The sequence below is a fragment of the Ambystoma mexicanum genome, chromosome 8, assembly GCF_040938575.1.
Source record: "Ambystoma mexicanum isolate Mex_15411 chromosome 8, UKY_AmexF1_1, whole genome shotgun sequence".
Lineage (NCBI taxonomy): Eukaryota > Metazoa > Chordata > Amphibia > Caudata > Ambystomatidae > Ambystoma > Ambystoma mexicanum.
In genome coordinates, this window is record NC_090929.1 from 1498231864 (window position 1) to 1498253619 (window position 21756).

At 48.9% G+C, this 21756-nt stretch overlaps 1 protein-coding gene across 3 annotated transcripts in view; it reads left to right on the plus strand.

Annotated features, from left to right (window-relative positions):
- Positions 1-21756, plus strand: part of SFXN2 (sideroflexin 2) — a 327950-nt gene that overhangs the window by 35160 nt on the left and 271034 nt on the right. For all 3 annotated transcript variants that reach the window (XM_069611680.1, XM_069611678.1, XM_069611679.1), the window contains exon 3: positions 13828-13998. In XM_069611680.1, the coding sequence (XP_069467781.1) occupies positions 13828-13998 (171 nt within the window). The remainder of the gene's footprint in view (positions 1-13827; positions 13999-21756) is intronic.

Here is a 21756-nt window from a genome sequence, read left to right on the forward strand (position 1 = left end):
AGAATACTGAAAAGAAGCAGGCCCGTGGTGGCCCCAGATAAGAAGTGAAGGAGGCCTAGGAAATCTGCTGGACTAGGGGAGACCCAGCAAAGGTGTTTGCCCCCTGGTCTGTACCTGGGGCGTGTGCCCACCTGTGGAGTACTCCCTTCTGCGGGCCCCCCCCCACCAGAAGACGGCCCTCGTCAGACAATGGAAAACAGTGAAGACGCCACAAGAGGGCAGAGCCGACCAAGGGCCTGTGGGCCCCCCCGCCCCACCTGCGCACTTGTGGGGCTTTAGTTGAGCCAAAGGGAATCTTAACGAGGTGAGGGCCCCTGGGACACATTCCTTGGGTGGGGGGGGGGAGCTGCCTCAGAAAAGAGCGACGTTACCTGTCATCAAACGCTGTGATGGGTGACCCGGTTACAGGCAATCGCCCCCCCCCCTGCCATTTGGGGGGGGGTGACGAGGGTGCACTCGGTTGGCAGGCATCTCTTCCCTCCCACCACCAGCACCAAAGGACCCGGGCTGCGGGGAGAAGAGGGGAGGGCCCCAGCAGAGGCGAGTCCCCGAAAGTGAGTGCAGCAGACTCCACTAAAGAGCAGGCCAAACAAGGGTCTGGCAGGAAGATGCGGAGTTCAACTATGGAAAACGGAATCTCACCCCGCACATGGACTGGAAGGCGAAACTGGGTCACTAAAAAGATGTGGTGAGAGACAGCCTGCTCCAACATGTCTGAGCGGGGAGTGACGCCATGTCCACCAAGAAAGATATTGCCTCTCTCCTGGAAGAGATCGGAGGAATGAGGCTGGACATAGGCGGAAAAATTGACCGAATGAATGTCAGAATCGACAGTATGGACGAAAGGCTACAGGCGGTGGAGAACAACCAGACCCCTCTCGAGACACTAGAAACACAGATGGACATGAGGTTGGCAGAGCTGGAGAGAAGGGAAGGCGATGCAGCCCTAAAGATGGGTGATTTCGAGAACCGGTAGAGGAGGAATAATCGAAGATGTTCGTTTATTTATTTTTTTCCCAGGAAGGCGAAAGGGAACATGATCTCAGGAGAACCATCCATGAGGCCGGAGCTCGGTGCTCGCAGGCTTCCATAATTAGCTGGATAGACCATCCTGGAGAAGGCAAGGGGGCTGGGCTCTGTGCCCCTGGGAGATGCTACCAAGATCTATCTGCACTCACATTGGCAAAGTGGCTCAGTGAGATATCGATTGGGGGTGGGGGGTGTCTCTTTCTCATTGTCCTTCGCAATTGAGGGCTACAGCTACAAACTGGTGACCGAGGAAGCCATAAGAAGGGTCACGGAGGAGTTAATGGGAGGAGATGGGCTGATGAGGACAGGCGATGGCGCATAAAGGGTCCAAATAGACGTACAATCCCAGGCTCAAGCAAACTCTGCTCCCTGCCAGCTGGGCCGTCCTGAGCCGGAGGGTTATGTCGGTAAATGCGAACCAGGTCTTAATGCATGGTGTATGGAAGGGGGGGGTTGTAAGGTCAGCTGGTAAATTAATCCCTGTTTGGGGGGGGCAGGGGGAGGGGTGCATAAAAGGGGGCTCAAAGTGCTTTTGTCAAGCTGGTCCCAGTGGGGACCACTGGTGATTCAGACCTGTCAGGGGAGATGGAGTCGGGCGGGGTTGGATGTCATGGGGAGGGGGTGGGGGGTTGTTAATTTTCAGGGGATGTTTGGCCACATAAGATGTTATGGTGAGGGGACCCAGTTAAGAGGGTGGCAAGTAGGTATTTGTCTTGGAGGATGGGGGAAGTAAAGTGCTACGTTGGCAAACCGGTGATGTCTGGCCTGGGTGGAATGAGCATTGGCTCCCTAAACACGCGGGGGGGGGGTGAACACTCATTCCAAATGATCTATGGTACCATGAATTCCAAAGGGCTAACATCGACTGGATGTGTCTTCAGAAAACAAATTGGAAGTGAGGGTCGGGGGGGCAAATTACGCTCTCGGGAGGTGGGTGAAGTAATTATGGCCTTGGATGTCAAGAACAGGCGAGCAGGTCGTAGTTTTGGTTGCAACTCGGATGGGCTTTACGGTCTCGGTCCTGGCTGACCCGAACTGGAGGTTCGTGTTTGCAAAGGGTGAACTACAGGGTTTTAAGCTTACGATTGGCTCAGTGTATGCGCCGAACGTGCACCAGTGTGAATTCTGGGAGAGGGTCAGGGATAAATTGATTGGATTTGCCAAAGGGCAATTGATGGTGGGGGGGGGGATTTTAACATGGTACTGGATCCGTTTAGGGACCGTAATGGGATGGGGGGGATGGACAAATAAGCAGGATAAACCCTGGCAAGTCAGAACGCTTTGAAGGGGTTAATGATGTACTGGGTTAATGTGACTCCCTCCACCCAATACCTCAAGGGGACATGCCATTTACCTACAACTCGGCGGGCCACAACTCTTCATGTATCGACCTGGTGCTGATGGACGCAAATTTAAAGGAAAAGGTCTTAGTCTCGGGTTGCCCCGATCCTGTGGTCAGACCACAATATGGTGCAGGTTTCAGTGGCTATGGGGGTGGGGGTGTCTGGATGCATGCCTAGTGACATTGGACTCAAGAGAAGGCATTCGACAGGGTCGAGTGGCCCTACATGATGGAAGGTCCTGGGCAGGATGGGACTAGGAACAAACTTCCTGAGGTGGGTGTCAGAGTTATATAATAGACCCAGGGCAAAGGTTCGGATAAACAGGGGGGGCTCACGGAGACCTTTGAACTCACAAGAGGAACTAGGTAGGGGGACCCCTTCTCCCCACTGTTGTACGCCCTGGCTATGGGGCCCCCTGGCAATTGCAATTTGAATGAACGACCGCATTAAGGGTATAGCGGGGTTGAAATTGAGGTTAAAATATTTGTGGATGATATACTGCCTTGCCTTATGAATATCCAGGCCTCCCTCCCGGCGTTAATGGCCAAAATAGCGGCGTATGGCCGCCTCTCTGGACTCAAAATCAATGTTGGAAATGCTGCTATCCTACCAGCCCAGGAACAGAGCCCTCTCCTAGATCGAAAAAAGAATTATCAAGGCATGAGTGTTAGCCAGGGGAACATTCAATACCTGGGCATTAGGGTGACAAGGAAGCTTGAGGAGATGCTGGGTGTTTTTAGATTTGAATGTCTGAATGAGTCCTGTATGTGGTTATGATTGATGGTACAAATTGATTGTTCTTTTATCGTTTTTTATGATATTAAGATGAATTTTTCGCGTAATGAATTTACTGAATAAAATTTGATATGTGTTGAAATTTAGTTAGTGTCATCCCATACGACTGATCCAATTTTGGATATTTGTATAGTATACCTGAAGGATCAGGGACTTCAGTGCAGGTCTACCCCTTTATTTACCCACTGCCCTATGGGGGCCAGGTGTGGGGGAGAGCAGGGGGGGGGCCTTAAGCCCCCCAAACCGGTAGAAGTTGAGGACAGAAGAAAAGGAGAACAAGAGAATACTGAAAAGAAGCAGGCCCGTGGTGGCCCCAGATAAGAAGTGAAGGAGGCCTAGGAAATCTGCTGGACTAGGGGAGACCCAGCAAAGGTGTTTGCCCCCTGGTCTGTACCTGGGGCGTGTGCCCACCTGTGGAGTACTCCCTTCTGCGGGCCCCCCCCCACCAGAAGACGGCCCTCGTCAGACAATGGAAAACAGTGAAGACGCCACAAGAGGGCAGAGCCGACCAAGGGCCTGTGGGCCCCCCCGCCCCACCTGCGCACTTGTGGGGCTTTAGTTGAGCCAAAGGGAATCTTAACGAGGTGAGGGCCCCTGGGACACATTCCTTGGGTGGGGGGGGGGGGCTGCCTCAGAAAAGAGCGACGTTACCTGTCATCAAACGCTGTGATGGGTGACCCGGTTACAGGCAATCGCCCCCCCCCCCTGCCATTTGGGGGGGGGTGACGAGGGTGCACTCGGTTGGCAGGCATCTCTTCCCTCCCACCACCAGCACCAAAGGACCCGGGCTGCGGGGAGAAGAGGGGAGGGCCCCAGCAGAGGCGAGTCCCCGAAAGTGAGTGCAGCAGACTCCACTAAAGAGCAGGCCAAACAAGGGTCTGGCAGGAAGATGCGGAGTTCAACTATGGAAAACGGAATCTCACCCCGCACATGGACTGGAAGGCGAAACTGGGTCACTAAAAAGATGTGGTGAGAGACAGCCTGCTCCAACATGTCTGAGCGGGGAGTGACGCCATGTCCACCAAGAAAGATATTGCCTCTCTCCTGGAAGAGATCGGAGGAATGAGGCTGGACATAGGCGGAAAAATTGACCGAATGAATGTCAGAATCGACAGTATGGACGAAAGGCTACAGGCGGTGGAGAACAACCAGACCCCTCTCGAGACACTAGAAACACAGATGGACATGAGGTTGGCAGAGCTGGAGAGAAGGGAAGGCGATGCAGCCCTAAAGATGGGTGATTTCGAGAACCGGTAGAGGAGGAATAATCGAAGATGTTCGTTTATTTATTTTTTTCCCAGGAAGGCGAAAGGGAACATGATCTCAGGAGAACCATCCATGAGGCCGGAGCTCGGTGCTCGCAGGCTTCCATAATTAGCTGGATAGACCATCCTGGAGAAGGCAAGGGGGCTGGGCTCTGTGCCCCTGGGAGATGCTACCAAGATCTATCTGCACTCACATTGGCAAAGTGGCTCAGTGAGATATCGATTGGGGGTGGGGGGTGTCTCTTTCTCATTGTCCTTCGCAATTGAGGGCTACAGCTACAAACTGGTGACCGAGGAAGCCATAAGAAGGGTCACGGAGGAGTTAATGGGAGGAGATGGGCTGATGAGGACAGGCGATGGCGCATAAAGGGTCCAAATAGACGTACAATCCCAGGCTCAAGCAAACTCTGCTCCCTGCCAGCTGGGCCGTCCTGAGCCGGAGGGTTATGTCGGTAAATGCGAACCAGGTCTTAATGCATGGTGTATGGAAGGGGGGGGTTGTAAGGTCAGCTGGTAAATTAATCCCTGTTTGGGGGGGGCAGGGGGAGGGGTGCATAAAAGGGGGCTCAAAGTGCTTTTGTCAAGCTGGTCCCAGTGGGGACCACTGGTGATTCAGACCTGTCAGGGGAGATGGAGTCGGGCGGGGTTGGATGTCATGGGGAGGGGGTGGGGGGTTGTTAATTTTCAGGGGATGTTTGGCCACATAAGATGTTATGGTGAGGGGACCCAGTTAAGAGGGTGGCAAGTAGGTATTTGTCTTGGAGGATGGGGGAAGTAAAGTGCTACGTTGGCAAACCGGTGATGTCTGGCCTGGGTGGAATGAGCATTGGCTCCCTAAACACGCGGGGGGGGGGGGGTGAACACTCATTCCAAATGATCTATGGTACCATGAATTCCAAAGGGCTAACATCGACTGGATGTGTCTTCAGAAAACAAATTGGAAGTGAGGGTCGGGGGGGCAAATTACGCTCTCGGGAGGTGGGTGAAGTAATTATGGCCTTGGATGTCAAGAACAGGCGAGCAGGTCGTAGTTTTGGTTGCAACTCGGATGGGCTTTACGGTCTCGGTCCTGGCTGACCCGAACTGGAGGTTCGTGTTTGCAAAGGGTGAACTACAGGGTTTTAAGCTTACGATTGGCTCAGTGTATGCGCCGAACGTGCACCAGTGTGAATTCTGGGAGAGGGTCAGGGATAAATTGATTGGATTTGCCAAAGGGCAATTGATGGTGGGGGGGGGGATTTTAACATGGTACTGGATCCGTTTAGGGACCGTAATGGGATGGGGGGGATGGACAAATAAGCAGGATAAACCCTGGCAAGTCAGAACGCTTTGAAGGGGTTAATGATGTACTGGGTTAATGTGACTCCCTCCACCCAATACCTCAAGGGGACATGCCATTTACCTACAACTCGGCGGGCCACAACTCTTCATGTATCGACCTGGTGCTGATGGACGCAAATTTAAAGGAAAAGGTCTTAGTCTCGGGTTGCCCCGATCCTGTGGTCAGACCACAATATGGTGCAGGTTTCAGTGGCTATGGGGGTGGGGGTGTCTGGATGCATGCCTAGTGACATTGGACTCAAGAGAAGGCATTCGACAGGGTCGAGTGGCCCTACATGATGGAAGGTCCTGGGCAGGATGGGACTAGGAACAAACTTCCTGAGGTGGGTGTCAGAGTTATATAATAGACCCAGGGCAAAGGTTCGGATAAACAGGGGGGGCTCACGGAGACCTTTGAACTCACAAGAGGAACTAGGTAGGGGGACCCCTTCTCCCCACTGTTGTACGCCCTGGCTATGGGGCCCCCTGGCAATTGCAATTTGAATGAACGACCGCATTAAGGGTATAGCGGGGTTGAAATTGAGGTTAAAATATTTGTGGATGATATACTGCCTTGCCTTATGAATATCCAGGCCTCCCTCCCGGCGTTAATGGCCAAAATAGCGGCGTATGGCCGCCTCTCTGGACTCAAAATCAATGTTGGAAATGCTGCTATCCTACCAGCCCAGGAACAGAGCCCTCTCCTAGATCGAAAAAAGAATTATCAAGGCATGAGTGTTAGCCAGGGGAACATTCAATACCTGGGCATTAGGGTGACAAGGAAGCTTGAGGAGATGCTGGGTGCTAACTATGACCCTTTCCGCGCACAGCTGACGGATTTAACGGGGTGCCACCCACTGATACTGACGTGGTACGGGATGATGACCTCCATAAAAATGAATGTGCTTCCTAGACTGCTATACTTGTTTTCTGCGATTCCGTGAGAGCTACCAGAAAAGATTTTTTTGGGAAGTTACAGGGGAGATCTGTAGATTTATATGGGGGAACAAGATGCCAAGGGTGAAAATGGCAACCCTTACCCTTCCAAGGGATGAAGGAGGGATTTGGATTTCCAGACATCCGGTAATACTATAAAGATGCACAAATTAGGTGGATGCTGGAGCACATGACGGAAGATCTGAGGACCTACCTGGAAGACTTTGCTGTACACCCTCTGAAAGTCTGGGACTATTTTTGGTCCCCGGCCGATTGATACTGGACAGACTTTGGTCCCACCCTATGCTGGGAGTCTTTTGGTCAGTTTGGCGGGATTCCAGAGACACAAGGCTATACATCATGGCCCTCCCCTGTGTCTTCGGTGTGGGGTCCCACGTTTGACCTGGGACACCAGGGTTTCGCCCATACACAGAGGTGGTCTGATGCAGGCCTTGAGAAGGTGGGTCAATTGTTTGAGGGGGAAGTTTTCCAGGAATGGGTTAAGGTGCGGGATGTGCTGGGAGTAGACTCAATGTCAGTCTTTGACTATCTCTTTATCAATGGCATCCTGACAGATTCGAAATGGGGGGGTGGGAGTGGCTGCTAGAGAGCTAACAGCGATTGAAAGTCATAGACCAATCCACAACGAGGAAGGGCATACTATCCAAGCTGTATAAGGCCATGAATGAGACTGGTCTACAGGGGAGACAAACCTTCCAGAGGTATTGGGTAGATCTGGTGGGTGAAGAGATCCCTGAGGAGTGGACACGAATATACAGGGTGGTCTCTCAGGGAGGGCTCTTTACCTCAACGATTGAACGTAATTTGAAAATGTTAATGGGATGGCACAGGGACCTGGTGAAATTGTCTAAATGTTTGCAGGAGCTTCCCCTATGTGTCCTAGAGGATACAGGAACTGGGGGCTTCTGGCCCACATGTGGTGGCGTGCCCCAAGATAAGTGTGTTGGTAAGAGGTGTGAGTTGGATGGAAGAGATTACTGGGATAGAGCTGGGCCTATATCCACTGCGAAGAACATAGATTTCCAAAGATGTGGGAAGCAATGTTAAGAGCAGGGAGATTGGCTGTAGCCCAATGCTGGAAAATTGAGAAGCTCCCCACAAAGGAGGTGTGGGAGGGAAAAGTACAAAATATGATAATGGAAAAACTGACTGCGGTGGTGAACGACAGGATGGACGAATTTCAGGTTGGGTGGTGTGCGTTGTTGCGTAAATGGGGAATTGAGAAGGGTAATCTTCATGATTTAAACAAGTGTCCGAAAGGAATGGGATGGGGACACGTGGGGAAAAGACCCGACAACGGAAACCTACAGACTAAGTGAATCTTCCCCTCCGAGACATTGATATAAGGGAACTACACCATTGAACAATAGTGAATTTAGATGAGGGGCTGTGGGTGGCCGGTGGGGGTGACTGGGTGAAAGGTCGGGAGGCGTGTGGTGGAAGACTGTTTGTGGGTTCCACTTAAGTCTTTTGTTATGATTTGAAATGTCTTCTACTCTCTATAAATGCTAATGAAATAAAGTAAAAAAAAATAAAGAAACAAACACAATGCTAAAATATTGCTGGTAAGTTTTGCTTATGTAAAGACAGTGGGGGCACTGTATGAATGTCTAGGTTTTCCACTTGTGTCCAATTAGGCCTGTCTCCACTGGTTTCTTTTTGCAAACGCTTCACAGGCAATTCCTCTTGAGCCCCCAACAGTGCTAGCATCCTGTCTGTCCAAAATGAAGTGTTTTATTCATGCTGCATTGTTAGCATATTACAGGGTTCGAATTTGAGATTGAGTAGGAGCTAAACCCAGCTCCTGGGTTTGGGCGTCACCCAGTAGGCAGAAGCTACCACAGACGGTGGAACCCAGAGCTATAGGAGATGATCCTTTAACTTTGTGTCCATTTTGTGAACCATTGTGTTTGTGTATTAGATGTGTTCTAATTTTTTTTTTATGAACGTTCTCAAATACTAAGTCAATGGCACTGTGAGGAAGACATGGTATCAATAGTAGACACAGACACAATGGATACAAGTTTCGAAAAACCTTTACTTACACTTTTGCTTAGGGTGGTAGAATTCCTAACTGGCCCTAACTCTAAAATGGGAGTAATCTAACGAAAACGGTCCAAGTCAGTCTGGTCAAAATAAAGTCATATACTAAGAAAACCTAACCTTGCCCTCCGTCTTAGAATAACAAATGTGCTAAGGGAATACAAAATGAATAGTGTCTCAAAGGGAAATGTCAGAATGGCTTTAGCACCAACTTCCTTCAACAGGTTGAACCCCCACACTGTCTAGAGAGTCTCTCAAACAACAAAGGATGGGTGGATGGTACAGTTCGGTCAGTATTGCACACTTTGGCTTACTGGTCCAATTTAACAGTTCAATCTTAGGCTTTCAATTTCTGGTAGTTCTTTAGGTGCCTTGGCATCAATGCTCAGCTCATATATTCCCAACTTCTCACATTTCTGTACAGGCTTCCCTCTGCTGGGCTCCAGCCTGTCTCTTTCGCTGGGGTTCCCTTCCCCACGTTTTATCTCATATATCCGTCTCGGGAGGATAGCTCAGGGGCAACGTGCTCGCCTTGGAAGCAAGGCGACACGGAGCAACACAGGTTCGCGGTTCTGTGCTTAGAAACCTCTGGGTATTAAGCGCGTTATAAATAACCTATCATATCTGTTGAAGACTTTCAAGACTGCAAGGAATTTACACAGACGTCTGCATGACCCCTTCAACCTCTTTCAATTGACAGTTTTCTCTTGCATGCTTCTTGGTACTTGTAGTTCTTCTCTTTCACTTGCCTTCTTGGCCTTTTTTCCAAAGTACTTTTGCTCTCTTGGCATATGCCACTTTCCTCTTATTCAACTTTCCTTCTTTATCGTGGCTTCCTTTGACCTCTGCTTGAATTATCTTTCAAAATCCAAAAACATTTCATAGACTTTCGAATTTGCAAGTCATCTCGCAGGACCACTATGCTACTTTGTATCCTTGTCTTTCAACAATTGTTCTCTTCATTTGCGTTTTATTGGCACAACTTTCAAATTACTGAAGGCAAGTCCCTGAACGCTCACATAAAGAGGATTTAATCTGCTAGGGAAGAAAGGCTTTAAATCAATCTTTTAAGGATAACCAGTTTTAATCTCACACACAGATGAGAGCAACAGCAAAGAACTCTGCTTCTAAGAACGTTCTGCCGAAACATGATGCAAGCAAAATGTTCTAAAGAAACACATCAATGACTTAAACATGTACAGTAAAAACCTGCGCGGCTAGCTGGTGTGCGCCTAAACAGAATCTGCCTGCCCCATAAGGGATGCCAGGTCATTGGTTCCAGCCCCGTCCATCCATCTTCCATCACGGGATTGCTACAGAGATCATCATAATCTTTTCACTGATGAAGGTCAAAGAACAAATTAACTACACTCTTAACACAATGCTACTTTATCATTCTACTGTGCACCTGGCAGGCCATTATGACTGGCACAAAGGAGGTTATGTGGCACTGTATAACCTTCACACACATTTCACTCCCTCCCATCTGGCTCCAAGGTCTCCAACCTTGTTTTGAACGACAATTTATCCCTCCCAGCACCTCGCAATACAAATCATCCGATTGTCGCTCAAAGACGTTTGTCGCAGGAGGATAGCTCAGGGGCAACACGCTCGTCTTGGAAGCAAGACAACGTGTAGCAACATGGGTTTGATTCCCTGTGTCCATGGTTGGAAACCTCTGGGTATTGAGTGCGTTATAAATAACCAATTACAATTTGCAATTACACTGTCTGTTCTCTTTGAATATTTCAGAAGTTGTACTTTGGGGTTGGTGGTCAACGAGCACCTGGTCCCATGCAATTCAGGGATCCTGACGTTTAGTCTGTTATTTGAACTGTAACTCGTGGTTGCCTGGGGATGGGCGGGTCATGCTTTGGCCAGTGTGAGATAACGGGCACACCAGGCGCAAATGATCGCGGCCTTGTAGGGCACGTTCCTTTGCGGATGCAAAGATGTTTTTCTAACACTGTTAGAACAATGAATGAGTTTTATGGCGGGTGGGGGTATTGGTTGTTCTCTCGCGAGCTCTGGGCATGGCTGGAGATTTCCCTCTTCTCACAATGAAGGCCTAGTGCATGAAATGCTGCATTTGCCACACAGACCTTGTCTCCAGACTATGGTTACCAACATCTACACGGAATGCACTAACATCTATACAAAATGGCAGTCTTGCTTGCGCCTTGGGCTATAATGTGGGTTGATTATATTGGCGTGGGGGTCATGCCACTGTCCACCAAACCGCCACACCATAGTGTTTTGAATACTGCTCGCCTTACTCTAAAGCTCTTAGAGGGGTGTGACGGGGTTGCCCCCTTCCCAATACTACAGTTGTTTTCCTTTTAACATCAACCGGACTTTGTTTCCCTCGATAACTCACAGCTATGTTAATTGGATTTCTTTCTTCTCTTTCCTGCAGTTCAAAGCCGTTATCTACGCCTCTTCTGCTCCTCCCTAACTCTGCCGTTCACACAGGGTCACAGGCTGATTTCTGGCAACTTCAAGGTTTCTTCCCTCCCCTTTGCTTTTCGAACGCTCACGGCCTCCCGAAAGCATGGGAATCTTGCCTGGCTTTCTCTTGATCCTTTTAACTGTCGATCAGCCTGTTGGCCTTCCACAGCCTGGTTCGCATCAGCCTCGGAAGAGCTGTTCCTTCTCGTATCAAGCCGAGCTCAAGTGTGCCTGTGCACGCCACCTTTTATCTTCACAGGGAGTGCTAATAAGTGGCAGGTGTACATTAGAGTTAAGTGCCTGACTCTGCCTGGCCTCATTACAGGGAAAGTGACGGGGTCAGTGGAGGTAATCCTTCTAACCTCATTCCCCATCTTCCTTGGTACAGTCTTATTGTCACAATGAAGTGGGGAAGAATTATGGGAGTTGTATTTCCCACAAAATAAGCAAGGATGGGGGTTAAATGGGTAGTGCAAAAAAAAGTCTCACCTTTGGGTACTTCTCTCCCACTCCCTACGGGCCCCTACCTAGGATCCTCTTTTGCTTGTCCACCCCCAGGGTTGGGATCCAAAAGCGATTACCTTTTCCTGGCTACGACCAGGTTGTGAAACACACTCTGTTTTTCACAGTCAAATTTACATGTTTGGAATGCACCAGTTGGCCCTAGGAGCCAAAAGTAACTCCTGGCAGCTGTTGGTTTGAAGCTAACCAGGCTCTAAATGGCTCCGAGCTCCCCTCATTTTCCAAACCCTGATATTAAGTGAGTGGCACCCCAAAAAATGAAGTTGATGGGGATAATGGAAAATGTAGTGCTGGCAGCATTTGGGGTGTCGTCAATATTGTCTGAAAACGTTCCTTTGCAAATATTCAAGACATCCAACTGGCTTATATTTCTTTGAGTACACTTCAGAATATCCTTGCCAAAAAAAGCATTTATCTGTGTCCAAGCCAAAGTTGAATTTGGGCAGCAATACCATTTTTGAGCAGGAACAGACCAGAATATTTATACATTATTTTTTCTACTGTTTTTGGAATACCCCATTGGTGTACAAAAATGGTTGCAAACATAAAAATGCAGGGTGCCAAGCCAACCTGAAATTCGACATGTAACGCGATTTGTGGTTTTAACTTATTTGCATTTTGGAAAGTAAATTGAGTTGGCATGATCGGTCAAACCATGACTGAGCCCTTACAATGTCCAAACCATGTCTTTATTTTTAGTATTTTAATTTATTTATATCTGAATGAATAACTCTCCATATCATGAACTGGTTTAATGCTGACACCAAACTATAAGCGCCCAGATTGTAAGCAAGTGTTGAAAAGCAGTAGTGATTCTGATCTCCAAGAAAGACAAGGATTCAAGGGAGGTTTTATATTGAGTAAATTAAGTGTGTTGCCCCATATAGGATGGAAAATACCCTGCTTATTCCTTATTTACTAAGTCATCCTTTGCAAGCTTTGCCATCTGTCGGACAGATTTCCACCTTGAGTTTTCTATGTTGGAATATCAATTTGCTCTCCAAAGTGTGGGGCTTTTGTCTCCCACTGCCTGGACTCGCTGCCCATTCCACCAACTGGAGTATGATGTGAAATAGCAAGAGCGTCGGTCTCTACTCAGATTGGAGGTCAGCACTGTGTTGATCCTTGATAATAACTTAAACCGGAAGTTGGAGACTGCAGTAGAGGGAGGCATCACATGGCTAGGCGAGCCCTTCTTCACGTCACATTTCCAACATATAAGATTGTAATAGTTTGTAAATTCTCCACTAGACTGTCTGAAGATCTTGGCATGTGGTCTGGGCCAAGCAGAAAAACGCCACCAGAATCATTACGTAACCACCCTCCAGCCCCTATTCCTTGTGCCAAACATTTAAAGCAACATCTAATCAAATGCTGGGCTCCGTGTCTACTCTGACATTGTGTCCATGTGCTCCTTAATATACTCTGGGATAAAGTATCATTTGGTGCCCTGCACTTGCATTCCACAAATCTGCTATTGGTTCAACTCACTGGAAGCTTTTTCTGTAGATTAATGTGGTGGCTGTATGGGAACGAGTGGCAGAGTTTGCCAAGGTGAGCCCTTTCAGAACCTGATGCCGGCAGCGTAGGGATATGCTCTTCAACAGTGCCCCATGAGAAGACCTTCACCTCTCTTTGGCACAGCAGCCTACCTGCACCACTGAAAGGACCACTACCAGTAGAACGTTTTTACCATGTGAACAACTTTGATTGGGTGGCATTTAACAACCTAGAATTTGTGTTCTTGTGGGTCAGTTTGCTAACTTCACTTTTGATTTGAGTTGTGGTAGTTTCCCACACAGCACTTCTTGACTTCACTCCCTCAAGGTTTGCAGTTAAAGTTTGGGTGAAATTAGGCTTTTTTATTTTGTTGACTGCACCTGTAAATGATTTATGTATGTCAGAAACCATTTTAAGCTTACCTGGGGACACCTTCTGAAGGATGGAGGTGGACCAGCTGTAAGTTTAGGAGCTCAATGTACCTGTGCAAAGAACCCACCACAGCATTGTCCAAAGTATAACACGTGGGTTCGAAAACTAACATGAGCACAGTAAACCATTCCTTGCAGTAATCCAACCAGTGAAACACTTAATTTGTTTTTCAGAGAAGGTTTGGTGCTACCAGGCACCAGCGTGGAGCAGCTTCATTATGCCAAGAAGCTGTACGACTCGGCCTTCCATCCCGATACAGGCGACAAGATGAACATGATTGGTCGAATGTCATTCCAGGTTCCTGGGGGGATGGCCATCACAGGCTGCATGCTGCAGTTTTACAGGTACTGTGGACAGGTTTTTGGTTACTTTATGCACCACAGAAATTGACAGCAGATCAATTCCACCAGGAACATTTTCCCAACTTCTGCAACAGTGGAAACGTCTGTGATCCCGAGCTATACCCTTCCTTTTACACTAGTTTAACTCCCATGCTTTTGAACTTGGGTTTAAAGTGTGCCTTTATTATATGGCATGAAGTATGGCTAATCATAATTTATCCTTGTTGGGCTGTAATATGTTACCGCATGGGTCTGCAACCTGCGGCTCTTTTGTGTTCTTTATTACTTCTTCCATAATAGACCCCTTCTTTGTTGAGAAAATTTCGGGTTCTAAGTTGTTTATCGAAGTGAACTACTTTTGTGGGATTTATTTCTGTTTATTTTTTATTTAATAGATGGGGGAGGGGGGGAACCCTCCATTTTACACTTGCACACCTGCCCCCACTGTCCTCTTCCCCCTATACCCCTAAATCTTTCTATATTACTGTCTCCTCCACAACCCCTTTAAATCTCCAAGACTAAGACTTAATATGCAGAAAGGAAAGAACACTGCAGACATGAAAAGCCTAGGCAGATGCATAGCTGTGCCACTTCCTCCCTTCCCATTATCTCACCCACTGTGAATCCCATATATTTTTCTGCATAGTCCTCCAAATTAATTTCAGTGCTTTTTTTTTTTTACAGGATTTAGACAGTCCCAAATTCCTTAAAAAGACAGCATTTGTTTCACTATTTTTATTCGTTTCATTTTTTACAAATTGCCTCTCCTGCAAATCTATGAACCCATTGGGTGACCTTCATCCAAGCTGTTAATGCACGTGTCCACAGCCTCAGTTCAGACTTGCATCCTTGAAGAGGCTATCCTACATCTTTGGTGTTTGCAACAAAATCACCAGACTCCTGGAAGCGCAAAGAAGAACATGAGATGGATATAGATATAGATATTTTGTTTTTAAAGGAAACCTTTTATTTGTTTTTGAGAAACATTCTTAACAAGATCTGTCTGCCCACCAGAGATTCATATGCATCAAGACATCAACAGTACATAGTCAATTTATTTCTCCCTCCCCTCCCATCCCCAAACCACCTAGGAGTATTCCATAAACCAGTACAATAATATGGATAATGTAGGTGCTATTCATTATGAGTCCATTTCAGGTTATATTATTATTGTTATTTTGCATTTATAAAGTGCCTTATATACCATTGGTATGGTCTGAAGGCGCTGGTAGGTTGAACGCCCTTGGGAACCGAGGTTCGGGTCAGTGGAGAGATTAGAGAGGGTCAAAGGTGCGTGTGCGCACCAGGTATGTGTGCAGCTGGTGCGGAATTTCTGTGGTAGCTGCTTCCTAGCGATAGGTGTGGTGGTTGAGGAATCAGGAGTATGTGTTCGGTCTGGCAGGAGTTATCCAGTCCGAGTGAGGCAGCGTTAGGCCTGACGAGAACGCTTGGCTGGGGGTGAGAAACCAGCAATGTTTACTTAGTGATGGGGAGTGAGCGGCGGATGTTGATATGAGAACAGTTATACCGAATGGTGTCATAGTATCTCTGTGCTCTACTTGAGTGGTGGTGTAAGGAGAGAGTAAGCGTGGGGTGTGAAATGAAGTATGCTCTTACAACGGTTCCTTGCGTTCCACATCAAAGTCTGCACATTACGCAATTCAGGGCGGTCCGGTCCGTGCGATGTGTTTTGTTTCTCATCTGCTCTTATGCACTATTCATCGGGTCAGCGAATTCTTCCGTATAGCGTACTCCTCCATCTAGCATAATCATGCGCTCTGGTCCATTCATTCATTTGTTTCGTGCGTTCACCCGCTCCCCAGGCTCATCTGTTACGCACTCATTCGCATCAGATGCTCATCCGCCACTTGTCAGTTCTGCATTCATCAGCTCCGTTCACTCTTCCGTACAATGTACTTATCTGTTTTGTGTACACTCGTTTTCTCGCTCTTATTTCTCGTTCGTTCGACGCATACCCGTTCTCGCGCCATACTCAGCCGCTTACTACACTCGGTCGCCCGACATATTCAGCTGCTTGCCATACTCAGCCGCTCGCTACATTCCGTTGCTCGCCAGATTCAGCCGATAGCTGTACTCAGCCGTTCCCTAAGCTCCTCCGCGGTCCATGTTCTTCCCCTCATTACACTCAACCGTTTTCTACATTCATGTGCTCTCCATATTCATTCAGCCGCATTCTACACTCATGTGTTCTCCACATTCGTCTGTCCACCACATTTATTGGCTCTTCATATTCATACGCTCACCGCCCTCCGCAGTCATCCGCCCTCCGCAGTCATCCGCCCTCCGCAGTCATCCGCTGTAACGCTCACCTGATTCCCGTAGAGGCGCCGGTCTTGACTGGGCGTATACCATATCTTCAAAGGTGATGTGTAACACACGGCTGGCTCTTTGGGCTGGACCTCTGTGCACTGTATGTCTGACTCGAAGGGTAAGATGTCTGCAGATAGAAAATATGGGATTAATGAACTGGGTTATTGAATGTCTCTCTCTTCTTCCCTTTCTCTTCTCCTGTAGAACCCCAAGGGTTAACGCTCTCACCTTAGGTAAGTGAACGCCGTGCTCTCCATCTGCCTCGGGGCAGGGTGCTGTAACCAGTTTCTTCACTGGATAAGGGGAGCAGGCCTCTTGACTTCAGAGGACTGCTGTCCGTCGTTTACTGCACGAACGGTAAGTTTCGAGTAATTCTAATGTCTTTAAAGTCTTTAGTAATGATGTCTCTTGTTTTGCAGGGTTCCGGCGATGGCGGATGACGGACTGAAGTGAGTTGAAGATGGAGCCCGTGTGATGAATAGAAGCGCCTGAAAGCACGTAAGTAAGCGCTTGTTGCCTGCTTCACGATGCGCTCTAACTGTCTTTTTATTTTGCAGGTACAAGTTCGGAGCGGCTGCAGGGTGCCGGAATACCCACTGGGTTAGATGTGGAAAGGAGTAATAGCACGTGAGTATTAAAGTTCCCCAATGTCTTTAAACGCACCTTGTTTTGTCTTTCAGATGCGGGATGCAGCGCCGAAGGCCTACGGAGCGTGCGAAGAGTTGGTAAGCTTTTGTCTTTCAGATGCCGGAATGCAGTGCGAAGACCTCCGGAGCGCACGAAGAGTAGGTAAGCCTTTGTCTTTCAGATGCCGGAATGCAGTGCGAAGCGTTGGTGACAGCCGATGGACCAGGTAAGTGAAGCGCTGTCACTGAAGACCGTAATGCTAACCATAGGTGTTGCTGAAGACTGGATTCAGGATGGTAAGCCTTTTTCCTTAGGCCCAGGATCAGATGCAAAAGACACGATGAGCGTTCTGCTGCAGAGGATGCAGAATAACGCAAAGCAAGATTCATCCATCGGGTGTGGTTTAAATAGCCTCCTGTAGTGCTTAGGTGTCTCCTTCCACAGCCACGCCTAGGTAAGAAAAGAGTTCCTGCTTTCCAGAAGCGTTCCAGTGTTCTGAACCTAGGGAGTGGCTCCTGCCCCACCCAACAGGAAAAGTAGTTCCAAACAGAAGAGGATCAGAGGCTCAACTGGCAGGCAAGTAAGCAGCATGGTCTGCTGCAGGTAAGTCCACCCAAGCATTATGAGCCCGGCGCTTCCAGCGCTGGGACTGGGCATATTTATGAGCCTGGTGCCACTGGCGCCAGGACTGGGTCCAAAAGGTCCCAATTGGGACTGGTTGGCACTCGGAACCTGGGTTATGGATCTGCTTCCAAGGGAGTTGGGAAAACCCTGACCTTTTGGAAGCAGAGATCATGACATCCGCCCTCCATAGTCATCCGCCTTCCACGGTCATCCGCCTTCCACGGTCATCCGCCTTCCACGGTCATCCGCCTTCCACGGTCATCCGCCTTCCACGGTCATCCGCCATCCACGGTCATCCGCCTTCCACACTCCTCTTCCACAGGCATCCTCTCTCCAGTCTTCCGCCATCCACACCCATCTTGCACAGGCATTCGCCCTCCACAGTCGTCCGCCCTCCACAGTTATCTGCCTTCCACGGTCATCTGCCCTCCACCGCCGCCCGCCGTCATCCGCCCTCCACTGTCATCCGCCTTCCAGTCATCCGCCCTCCACAATCATCTGTCAGCAGCGTTCATCTTCCACGCGCATTCCACTCGTCGGTACTCAGTCGGTCTCCCACTTCCGGCCTCTCACCCTCCACATTCCTCCGTTTTCCACATTCTTCCGCTCTCCACACCCTGTCGTTCCCCCATTCAGTCGCTGATACTTTTCTCTACTCATTACGGGCATCTGCTCTCCACGTTCTTCTGCTCTGTATGCACTCTTCGCTCAACAAGCTCCTTCGCTCTGCATGCTCTTCCATTCTCCACCTTCCCCCACTTTCTACACATAGCCGCTCTCCATACTCGGACCGCTTTCTACAGTCAATTGGTTTACACACTCATCCGTCACCCCCATTGATTTTGCTCGTATTATTCATCGGGTCTCCAGACCCAACCGTCTTCCAGGCGCACTTGTCAACCGCTGTCATCCTCCACATTCATTTATACTTGTCTAGAATCATCTTTATTCATTCGCCCTTCTCACTCATCCGTTCACCACACTCATCGGCTTTCCAAGGTCGTACACGCTCTATTTTTCTTTTGTCCAGTGATCAATTCGTGTTATTGACTTCACTGTTTAGATCTACATTACTCGTTTTTATTTCTTTTGTGAACATTTGATACAATCCGTGGTTTTTTTTTTTTTTTTTTTTTTTTGCTTTTGGTATTGCTTTAGGTGCTTCGCTGGGTCAGTGTTATTTTGATGATGCTAGAAAGAAACCGGCTGGTTTTAGGGAAAGAGCCAGGTTTTCAGTAGTTTGCGGAAAGCTGTTAGCTCCTCGGTTAGCCTGATGTGGGGTGGGAGAGAGTTCCACAGGGTTGGGGCTAGGGCTGAGAATGATGCTCCGCCTAACCTGACTGAGTTAGTCTTGGGAATTACTAGGAGGCCGGCTGTGCTTGATCTGAGGGTGCGAGTGGGGTGATAAGCTATTAGTTTTTCTTGAAGATATTGCAGTCCAGTTTTATGTACTGCTCGATTGGTGAGGCATAAGGTTTTGAAAGCTACCCTACGGGCTACTGGAAGCCAGTGCAGTGTCTTGAGGGCTGGGGATACGTGGTCTCTTGGACCAAGCGCAAGTAACACTTTGGCCGCTGCGTTTTGTGCTCTTTGAAGTTTGTTCATTTGGTAGGCATGGATTCCGAGGTATAGGGGGTTGCCGTAGTCCAGCCGTGAGATGACGATTGATTGTACCGCAGAGACTCTGTTAGGAAATGATAGATATGGAAAGACGCGCCTAAGGTTTTTGAGGTGGTAGTGGCAGGACTTTGAGACATTGTTGACTGGGCGCGAGAGTGTTAGGTCAGAGTCTAGGGTGCATCCAAGATTTTTCACTGTGTTGGAGGGTATCGGTGAGTTGCCCATGGCGGTTGGCCAGGGTAGAGGGTGCGGGAGAAGATCTGGGTTGCCGCACACCATGATTTCTGTTTTGGAGGGGTTTAACAGGAGGTGGTTTTGGGTCATCCAGCGTTCAATGTTAAGGAGGCAGGATGCCAGGTCTGGTCGTGAGTTAGGATTCGTGTTCAAGAATTTTAGAATTAGTTGTGTGTCATCGGCGTAATTGTAACATTGGATGTTGTGTGCACGAATTATCGGTGGGAGGGTGGTCAGGTAGAGATTGAAGAGGAGGGCAGATAGACACGCTCCTTGTGGGACTCCTGTGTCGACTGGTCGGGCTTGGGAGGTAAAGTTGGAGAGTGTCGTTATTTGGTGCCTGTCCTTGAGGAATGAGGCTATCCATTTGAGGGCGGTTCCACGTATTCCTAGGGAGTGGAGGCGATCAAGGAGTATCGAGTGATTGATCGTGTCAAAGGCGGCTGATGGGTCGAGAAGGATTAGTGCGGCGCATCCCGCGGAGTCAGCAGTCATTTTAAGGTCGTCCCAGATAGAGGTTAGGGTGGTTTCAGTTCCGTGACAAGTTCTGAAGCCTGATTGGGCGGGGTCTAGGAGTTTGTTGGCTTCAACAAAGGCGTTAAGTTGAGAGTAGGCGGTTCGATCAATGAGTTTGGCGAGGAACCTGGTGTTTGATATGGGGCTGTAGTTTTTGGGCTCAAGCGGATCGAGCGAGGGTTTTTTAATCAGGGGTTTGACGTGCGCCAATTTGAATGCGTCTGGAAAGGTACCGGAAGAGAGGGAAGCATTTATGATAGATCTTGCGTGTTCTCCTGCGCAGGTGGAGGCAAAGATTTCTTTTAAGGGTAGTGGCTGGGCATGGATCCAATGGTGATCCGGATGGTTTGCGGGCAGATAGGAGTTTGAGAAACTGTTCTGTTGTTAATGGACTGAAGGAGTCGAACGTTGGTTGCGTGGAGGTTGCATCTGATGGGTTGGGTGGTACGGGCTGAGGATTGTCTAGTGGCTGTAAGAGTGCTAGTTTGGAGGTTAGAGTATTTGTCCTTTCTATAGCCGTGGAGTAGAAGTGGAGGGAGAGTGAGTCACAGAGTGATTGCGATGCGGTCGGGATGGTTGTGTTACAAGCTGGATTGGTGAATTCGGAGATAATTTTGTGGAGTTCTTTACTTGGGTTTTTGCAGTTTAGGATTCGGGAGTTGTAGTGGGCCTTTTTTGTTTTCCGGATTTCGGCTTTGTACCGATACAGGTGTCGGGCCAAGGTGGTCCTGCTCTCATGGGTTTTCTCTTTATGCCATTTGCGTTCTAGGTGTTTGTATAGTCGTTTAGTGGTCTTCAGCTCAGGAGTGAACCATCTAGGGAAAGGGCCACGGCGGGTTGATGGTTTGCAGGAGGGGGTGAGGCGCATCAGAGGTGCGCTAAGCCATGAATCAAGGGCCTCAGGGGTGAGATGGTTGTTGAGCGGGCAGGATGGTGGTGGAGACTGGAGGAGAACCTCGGCTAAGTCTGGGGTGATTATTAGTTTCTTCCAGCATTTGCCTATATTCGGAGGTTCGGATATGAGTAGGGGGAGGGGTTCGGGTGAGTGGATGGTGAAAGAGAGAATGAAGTGATCAGACCAGATGATAGGGGTGGGCGGCATTAGCTGAATCAGGTTGTTGGAGCTAAAGATGGCATCGAGAGTGTGTCCTTTATAGTGGGTCGGTCCGTTTATGTGGGGTTGGAGGTTAATTGCATCTAATCCGTCAACCAGGGAGTATGTCATAGGGTTGGTGGGGATGTCGAGCCATATGTTGAAGTCTCCAAGAAGGGTGAGGTTGGGATGGTTTAGTTGGAGGGTGGCAATAGAGTCGCAAAGGTTATTTGCGAAGTCTCTATCGTAGCCTGGGGGCCTGTAGATTATTAGGAAGCTATGTGAGAGCGATGGTGAGAGGGATAGTTTAACAAGGAGAGATTCACAGGATGGAATGGAGGGTTGGTTATCGATGATTGAGGCGCGGAAGAGAGATTTGAAGACGAGTGCTACCCCTCCTCCCCTGGATGGACGGTTCAGTGGAATGAGGGAGTAGTTGGGGGGGGGGGGGGGGGGGGGGGAGGCTTCGCTGGCGATTGGGCCGAAGTCGTCAGAGAACCAGGTTTCAGTGATGAAAACTAGGTCTGGTTTGTCAGAGGTGAGGAGGTCAAAGATGGAATGTCTGTTTTTTGCTATTGATCGGGCGTTAAATAGGATGCAGTTCACATCGGCAGTCGGGGATGATCTTTGTGGTGCAGGGGGAGGGTGCAGTGGTGGAGAGTTTGGGGGGGGGTAGGTTGGGTGATGATAGATGGGAATAGTGGGCGAGCAGAGAG